General features: G+C 35.8%; 1 protein-coding gene across 1 annotated transcript in view; it reads left to right on the forward strand.

Moving 5' to 3' along the window:
* Window positions 1-8,996, forward strand: part of TMPRSS15 (transmembrane protease, serine 15) — a 135,809-nt gene extending 126,813 nt beyond the window's left edge. Inside the window, exons 24-25 of the mRNA XM_011926526.1 lie at window positions 2,775-2,914; window positions 7,977-8,996. Of these exons, the coding sequence (XP_011781916.1) occupies window positions 2,775-2,914; window positions 7,977-8,132 (296 nt within the window). The 3' untranslated portion in view covers window positions 8,133-8,996. The remainder of the gene's footprint in view (window positions 1-2,774; window positions 2,915-7,976) is intronic.
* The last annotated feature ends 604 nt before the right edge of the window (window positions 8,997-9,600 follow it).

Raw genomic sequence — 9,600 nt, forward strand, 5'->3', positions numbered from 1 at the left:
TGGGTGCTGACAAGTTGATGGGTGCAGCACACCAACATGGCACAAGTATACATATGTAACAAACCTGCACGTTATGCACATGTACCCTAGAACTTAAAGTATGATAATAATAAAATAAATAAATAAAAATAATCATACTTTTTTTTGAAAAGTATTCTCGTACTTCATACCCTCTAAATGTAACCACAAGGCTCATTGGCTGTGGAATTTCTAATAGGAGTGCCCTATCTGGGACAGAGTTTTAACCACTCATAAATAATAAAGCATCAGAAAAGGTACTATAGTCTGATAAAAGGACCTGATCCCTGCAGTCACAACAAATTATGGCCATGATGTTTAAAAGTCCTAAATGTATTTAAGATGAAAATGCGAAAATCTTGTGGAAAGGTAGAGGGTCTCAGAATCAAAGTACTCACATTTAAAATGTCCTTACCTATTATAAGAGAAAGCACAAAGTTCTAAGTCAAATGCTCTTCTGATAATTCTTGCAAAAGTTCTTCACAGCAATGACACTGTGTTGCCAAAAAGGCCTCATGTCTGCTGTCCATCAAGTATACTGAAGTCAAAGACTATATATTCATATATTTCTCCTTCTTGAAAAATATTATGATTTATTAAACTTGAAATTTTAATGGTAAAAATGATTCCCAGATAGATATTCTCTCTTTTTAGACTTCAAGCTAAAAGACATTTTATGACCACAATGTAGGCTCTTCAAAAACAAATTAACCAATAACAAAATTTGAAACTCTTTATTTCATAGGAAATTTTTTTGATTGTTTTTTGGATTTTTTTTAAAAGCTGAGTAAATGTGGCTTAAGTTTACTTATTGTTAATAAAGATACATGTCTGATTGACTTAAGAAAGTCTCTAAGAGTGGTATGGAGCCAGGAAATAAACTGTATCTGAGATCAATTTCATTTAGGCATAAACAGCTAGATGATGTTTAAATCTTTCTTGAGTGATGGTAACTTTCACATATTTTATGAACTTTGCTTTACGATTTCTGTCTACTTAATTTCATAACATTTCAGTTTTCCGGCTGGGCATGATGGCTCATGCCTGTAAGCCCAGCACTTTGGGATGCCGAGGCCGGTGGATCACCTGAGGTCAGGAGTTCGAGACCAGCCTGGCCAACATGGTGAAACCCCGTCTCTACTTAAAATACAAAAAAAAAATTAGCCAGACATGGTGGTACGCACCTGTAATCCTAGCTACTCGGGAGGCTGAGGCAGGAGAATCACTTGAACCCAGGAGGCAGAGGTTGCAGTGAGCCGAGATTGCGCCATTGCGCTCCAGCCTGGGGGACAAGAGTGAGGCTTCATCTCAAAAAAATAGACAAGAAAAATCCCAGTTTTCAATCTTTTGAGTATATTATATTAACTAATTAGCTAGGAAAACCATGAACATATTGTTCACTATGAAGAAATGAGGTGATATTAGTTGGTTAAATCAAGGCAATCAATAAACAGACACTGCTCAAATGTTCCTTTATGAAACAGTTTTATCATCTACCAAACAAATTTTAACCTTCATTGACAAGCAGCAGAAGTGGCCTTGGTTTTTATTACAAAATTAAAGTCTGTCAAGTCATCCTTGATCCTCATAGAATGGATAACAGTGAGATCAAATTTTCTCCTCCATTTTAACCTCCCCAATTCATTTTCTTAACTTATAGTCCATTGTCACACTTGAAAAGTTATCTAATAATGCTTACTCCATGTTCACTGCCATGCTGGTACCTTGAAATTGGTCATTGTGGAAGTGTTTACACCAGTAAAATGAGAAGAAGACCTATGGGGCTTTCATTTTTCTGGAGATACAATTGATATGCATTTACCAACGCACTACTGAGTCATATGTATCTGTTTTGCATCTAAATTACACACACACGCGCACATGTGCACAAACACTCTTCTTTTGCGTCCTTCATTTAGTGCATGAATTAAATTTAGCTGGAAATGAGATCACACAAATTTTTGCAGCATCAATGGCTGTCAAATGTACTAACTTCTCTTCAACATTCTGCCTCTCTTGAGGAACCAAATAGAAATGCTAATTATTAGAAAGTGCTTATCATCTACCTTTTCTGAGGCACTAGACACCTGCTTGTTTCATATCTCTCTTGGGATTAGTGTTTCAGCAAACAGAGATTTGTACTTCTAGTGGATGAATCACTTTGTAAAAAGCAGGCAAGTACACTCTGCTTTATTTTTTTTTAAATGCCTCCTTTCTCTTCACCTGGATATGGATGACAAGCTGATTGCCCCTAGACCAGGGCATAGTTCATCTGAGCTTTGTCCTCTGCTCAATGTGCACCTGCTCACTCACATAGCACCACAAAGAAGCTGAATGCTATTATACGGAAGCGAGCACCTCCTCAGGTGCCAAATGAAAAGCACTTCTGGATTTCTGAGCCGTTGCTAATTTCCCTGAATGGAACAGTTTGTGTTGGTGAGCGTTTTCCCCCATGAGCAATCCTGTAACTGTTTAAAATCACTGAAGATACCCAAAGACCATCGAGTCTAATCCATCGCTCCTACTAGCCCTTCGGTAAGAAAGAAGAGCTTTCCTGTTATCCATTTGGCAAAATCCACAGATGGGCTTTATTATGTGCTTTAGTGTGCAAGGTTTAGTATTTAGTTCCATTATATATACACACAGTACTCGATAATGAGAGTGAAATGTTGGAATAAATAAGACTGATGGTAGTTCATTCAAGGATGCATGTTGATCACTTCTGACTGACTGGCTGCATTCTCCATTTTGAGCAGGTAGTACTGCAAACATACTGCAAGAGGCTGATGTTCCTCTTCTATCAAACGAGAAATGCCAACAGCAGATGCCAGAATATAACATTACTGAAAATATGATATGTGCAGGCTATGAAGAAGGAGGAATAGATTCTTGTCAGGTAAAGATGTAAAACTCCTCACTGTACATTTTCAGAAAACACTGGTGTTATAGTTCTTTCATTGCTTAACAATAATTTGGGAGTAAAGAAATAATCAAGGTTCTTTTCTTTCTCTTCTTTTACAAAACTGTTACTTTTTGCCTATTTGCATAATCCTGTTGGGTACACCTGAGCGTTGGAAACAAAAATAATTTTTTAAGAAAATAGGTTACAAATCAGATGCCTTTGGAGACTACACATGATACTTGAATGTGTGAGGCAGCCAGCTACAATGAGCGGTGGACCTGGGTTGAGCCAGAAAGTATGTACCTTATCTAAAAGCATTTCTTTTCAAATTTCCAATTATTTTAAACCCCCTGCAAACTTAAAACAAACAAGCAAAAACAGGGCCCGAGGTCTGGTTTAGTCTATGGGCCTCTTAATTTCAACCCTGAGTTTAGAATATCATCCAGGAGTGCAGTAACCTGAAGTAATTTCTTGACGAAAACCTGCATAGCCTAGTTAGTCAGTTTACAGCTAACAAAAGGGGAAATAAATAACTTAATAGACTGGCATAACCCTGGCTCTGGTTTTGATATTATCGTTTACACTTTATATTAGAAATGTAGTAACTTGACCTTGCTGTAGGGCTAATGTCAATATTGCAATAAATTTGAAGTGTCAATAGCTCTTGACCTGTGTGGCCATTAGAAAAAAACTCTTACCCACATACTACCTTCACTGAAACATCTTGCCACCTAAAAATAATGTTCCTGTCTGTTAGCTCCATGAAACCCAAGTACACACAATAAATAAAAAGGGAAGTTCTGCTAGATTTTAGAATTGTAATTAATTTTTAGGTACAGCTTGGGGTAGTCATGAAGAGCATGGATTCTACGTTCAGACTATTCTTGTTTGATCCTGGCCGTAACACTTATTGGTGAGACTTTGGGCAAGTCACTTAGGGTTTATGGAGAGGTTTAAATGAGATAATCCATGTAAGGTATCAAGCAATTACTCAAAAATGTTAACAGTTTTTATTATGAAACTTAGCAAATAAATCTTCTGGTATATTTTCAATATTTGAAAATTAATAACATATCAATGCTTTAATGTCTGCTGGATTAGATTAAACCTGCTAGCATTACCGACCAAATGAATACTTTCTAAATGAAGAAGTAGCAGTTTATGTCATGGGAAAATGGTTTCACCGTGTTAAAGTGTAGCAAGTTATTTTATATATTAACACATATATGTCATACTACCAACACATGACAAGCCATATAAATTGATGCTTATTCAGATCATCTAAGTCCTCTCGTTAAATCAATGTCTTCAGGTGTGTTAAATTTCCAGCTTCGTTTTACATTTATTCTGCTTTGATAAATACTTGCAAATTCAAGACAAATAAGATGGCTTTTTTCTTGTTTAAAATTTGTCTCCGGGTCTTATACTTCTTTTTTGAAATGAAAAGTGTGCTAAAGGTAAGATATATTGCCACTTAGAAGGAGATCTATAGAATTCTTGTGCAGGAGGGAAATCATCTGGACAAGTTCAATTACAGCTAATGGGGATTGTGTGGCAGACACCTCATGCACTAGGCAGAAAATATGACAGCTGGTGCTATTGATTTTAGGGTTACATTAAGTCATTAACTCATGCCAGGTCTCTGAAATCTTATAGTTAGCTCGGATTCTACACAGTCTAAGCATGTTATTCATTGGCAAGTAAGAAATGTCCTACATAAGGTAATACCTTGTATAATAAAATGTTATCATAATTGAGTAATTAATATGCTTGACTGTCACATGATTTTCTTTGTTCAACTTTAATACTATGTTTTATAACAGGATAAACTGACTAAACAAAAATGCATTCTTTAAAATTGTGAACACGTTATTACTGTTCAAATACATTATTTGAATAAGTTCTTCGAAGCATCATTTTTTAGCCTTACGATGGCAAAGAATGTGCCTTATTAGTCATCCACACCAGGCATATCTTCTGACTTACCAAAGGCTTGCCTTTTAGTGGTAGTAGTTTGGATTTAAAGGCAACATCAATGGCTGGAGAATATCTTCTCTACATAAAATTCAGTGAAGGACACTCTACCTGCCATTCCAAGCCATATTCTATACCAATGGCTTTCAATGCGTGGCCTCCAGTCCAGCAGCACCACCTGAGAATCTGCTAGAAATGCAAATTCTCAGGTCCCATCACTTATCTGCTGAATCAGAAACTATGAGAGTGGGGACAGCTATGTGTGTTTGTCACATCTTCCAGGAGATTCTGATGCACACTAAAGTATGAGAAGTATCGTTCTGAGCAAAGATGGTCACCAACTCTTGCACTCAGACACTCAAGAAGGTACTCATCTTTTTTTTTTACTTATAAATATAGCATCTCACTAGAAACATAAATTTAAGGTTAATACTTTATGTTCTATAAATTAATGCATATTTTAAAAAATATTTATGTATTTATGTATTTATTTTTGAGTCAGAGTTTTGCTCTTATTGCCCAAGCTGGAGCGCAGTGGCATGATCTCCGCGCACTGCAACCTCTGCCTGCCAGATTCAAGTGATTCTCCTGCCTCAGCCTCCCTAGTACCTGGGATTACAGGCACCCTTCACGACACCTGGCTAACTTTTTCTGTTTTTAGTATAGACTGAGTTTCACCATGTTGGCCAGGCTGATCTTGAACTCCTGACCTCAGGTGATCCACCTATCTCGGCCTCCCAAAGTGCTGAGATCACAGGTGTGAGCCACTGCGCCCGGCCCCATGCATATTTTTGAAGTACTCATTATATCTCCGAGACAGTGTAATAATGAAATATTAATACCTTCACTGAACAAATCAGAAAATTAAGGAAAGGCAACAAACATATGGAAAAAAAAAAACTCAACATCACTGATCATTAGAGAAATGCAAATCAAAAGCACGATGAGATACCATCTCATGGCAGTCAGAATGGCTATTATTAAAAAGTCAAGAAACAATAGATGTTGGCAAGGTTGTGAAGAACTAGGAACACTTTTACACTGTTGGTGGAAGTGTAAATTAGTTCAACCATTGTGGAAGACAGTGTGGCGATTCCTCAGGGATCTAGAACCAGAAATACCATTTGACCCAGCCATCCCATTACTGTGTATATACCCAAGGGAATATAAATCATTGTACTGTAAAGACATATGCACATGTTTGTTTACTGCAGCACTATTTATAGTAGCAAAGACTTGGAACCAACCCAAATGCCCATCAATGATAGACTGAATAAAGAAAATGTGGCACAAATACACCATGAGATATTATGCAGTCATAAAAGGGAATGAGATCATGTCCTTTGCAGGGACATGGATGAAGCTGTAAGCCATCATTCTCAGCACACTAACAAGGGAACAGAAAACCAAACACTGCATGTTCTCACTCATGAGAGGGAGTTGAATAATGAGAACACATGGACACAGGACAGGGAACAACACGCACCAGGGCCTGTTGTGGACTGGGGGGCAAGGAGAAGGAACTTAGAGGGTGGGTCAATAGGTTCAGCAAACCACCATGGAACATGTATACCTATGCAACAAACCTGCATGTTCTGGTCATGTATCCCAGAACTTAAAGTAAAATTAAAAAAAACAAAAAGAAAAGAAAATTAAGGAGAAGTTACATAACTAAACTGATGCGGTATAGTTAGATGACAGGAAGGAATGGAAACAGACTGAGGCCTCTCAACCAGATACACCACCCACACAATAGGCAACAAGTCTGCTGTAGGATCCTTGAGTAACTGCAACTGGCCCAGTATGTTCTGGGTAAGTTAAAACCCTGGTTCTGTCTGGATCCTTTTGTGTATCAAAAAATTAAATTATTTTAGAAGATATGTGAAAAAACAAATGACTCCTTTTAAAAATATCCAAACAGCTGAAGTTGATTTTTCATAATTTCCAAGTCACATAAAATGTATTTTGATCCTTGGATATATACTGTCCCATAAATATTTCAGAACTTATATTACAGATTAAGGGCTTGGGAGGCAGAACTAGAAATCACAGTCGCTGCTTTCAAACAGTTTGAACACATTTGTTACACTAGAATGTTGATAACCTATGGTGCCAGTGCAATTTATATTCCTGTGTATGGAGGGGGAAAAAAGGTGCTTTGATAGACTATAGTTTTTTCTTTAAATACAGGGCCCAAAGATGATAAAGGATCAGACAAAAAGTCTCTTAGGATAATTTCTAGCATCAAGCTGGGATTGAAATATTCTGTTATACCAATGATTTCAAAACACATACAACTTTAAATGTCTTCATAAATATAAAAAGAATTAATTAAAAAGATATGCCCAATTAATACAGGAAAAATACTTGTCAATTTCATGTCATTAAAAAATGATATTATGTGTTTGTATTATTGCATTACACAGGAATCATATGCAAATAAAATCTATGTAATTTACTAGGATCTGCTGTAATTAATATTCATAAAAATTAAAGACATTTCTTAGTTTGAAATCTCAGATGAAAACATGAGTAATTATCACTAAAAATTATATCACAGACTTCCTTATTTCAGTTGAAATGTTTCTCAAATTGGATGGTGTTTGTTGAGCCCCAAAAACGATAATGCTGCCCAAGAGAACTAAAATCTACTTTATAAGTGAGTTCCTAATTTTTCCAAAGAGTATATTGTGAAATAATTTGTCTTTTCCACAATGTCCTTTGTGACACTTACAGCAGATCTCCTTAAATAAAGTGATTGGATTTTAATAAATATTTTGTTTGGGATGCTTTTCATAGTTGTGCTTTAAAGAAATTCTTAGTATTCACCAAAATGCCTAATTGAAGTGGTGAAACTTCTACTAAAAAGCTCCACCACAAAAATTATAAATTATGTCTTAGTTGTTACAGTGTCTCTGCCTCCTTACTGAGGTTCTCATTCCTGACTTAGAGTGAAAGTGAGAATATATACAGATGACTTGCAATTAAATCATAGTTTTAAATTTATTTGATACAAGTAATTTTACAGGTTTAGATCAACTGATGACATATCTACAATTTTGTTTTGCAATTTACTCTTTAGGGGGATTCAGGAGGGCCGTTAATGTGCCAAGAAAACAACAGGTGGTTCCTGGCTGGTGTGACCTCATTTGGATACAAGTGTGCCCTGCCTAATCGCCCCGGAGTGTACGCCAGGGCCTCAAGGTTTACCGAATGGATACAAAGTTTTCTACATTAGAACATTTCTTAAACCAAACATGAAAGTCAGATTATTTTCGCATTCTACTCTAGAAAGCATGGAAATTGTTTAGTACAAAAATTTTAATAAGTTACCCAAAGATTTTATTCTTACCTATGCCAATGAAATGCTAGGGGCCAGGGAAACAAAATTTTAAAAATAATAAAATTAGCAACACAGAGTAACTTTAAAATACCATTAAATACATTTTTTATTTCATTGTGAGCAGGTATTTCTTCGCAGATCTCATTTTAAAAATTCTTAATGATTATTTTTATTATTTACTGTTATTTAAAGGGATGTTATTTTAAAACATATGCCATATACTTAAGAAATTTGAACAGAATTAAAAAAAGAAAGAAAATAAATTGTTTTACCCAAAGTATGTCACTGTTGGAAATAAACTGCCGTAAATTTTCTAGTTCCAGTATAGTTTGCTATTAGCAGAATCTCAATCGTTACTCTGTCTTTTCTATCAAAATTTATTCTTATTTCAACATATGCATAACCTTAGTATTTTCCCCACTAATAGAAACTATTCATTGTAAGCTTATGTCACAGGCCTGGACTAAATTGATTTTACATTCCTCTTAAATAAGTTAATTAAATAAAATATAAATTAACTGATATGGTCATTGTTTATTAGATGAATTTTACCTGGATTATGTATACTGTCTATTTTATGCTAGTATTTTTAAGTCTCAAAAAAATAATCGGACATACCAAAGAAATGCACCTATTACAAATCCTGGTCTTGGTTTATGTGTGTTAGAGTGGATAGTTCTAATACGTGAAAAACTTATTTATACACAGCTGAATCGCCCATGAGAAGGTCAAATATGTGGAATAAATGAATTCGCTTCACTTAATCTCTTGGATGATTTCCAGAATAAGTTCAGACTTTGACTTAGCTCACCACACAGAATCTTTTGATGTATTTGGGGAGAAAAAATTCATAGTTAATACAAAACACATACACACATACCCACACACACCCACATTCTTGTATGGGACAATTAATAGAAAAGAGAGTAAGGTTAAAAGGAGTTGAAAGAAGGGACCAATCTCTATGGCTTGGCCTTATGGAAGAAAGGAGACTTGAACTACACCTTGAAAGAATAATTATTACGGAGGCATTGAAGAGGATATTCGGGATCCACTGGGCAGGTAGGAGTCAGTTAAGGGAGAGGGGTCAGTAGAGAATCATGTGTTGTCATACCAAAAGACTCTCTGGGAAACAGTCAGATAAAAGGGAAAAAATGTTATATGAAGAAGGTGTGGCCAAATGATGGATGACTGCAAATTCCTGTTAAGAAATTGTAGAATTCATTCTTTGGACCAAAATCAGGAGCCACTTGTTTTAATCCATATTCATGCTGCTAATAAAGACATACCCAAGACTGGGTAATTTGTAAAGGAAAGACATTTAATGAACTCACAGTTCCACATAGCTGGAGAGCCCTCACAA

Source organism: Colobus angolensis, unplaced genomic scaffold (genome assembly GCF_000951035.1).
Source record: "Colobus angolensis palliatus isolate OR3802 unplaced genomic scaffold, Cang.pa_1.0 Scaffold69, whole genome shotgun sequence".
Classification (NCBI taxonomy): Eukaryota; Metazoa; Chordata; class Mammalia; order Primates; family Cercopithecidae; genus Colobus; species Colobus angolensis.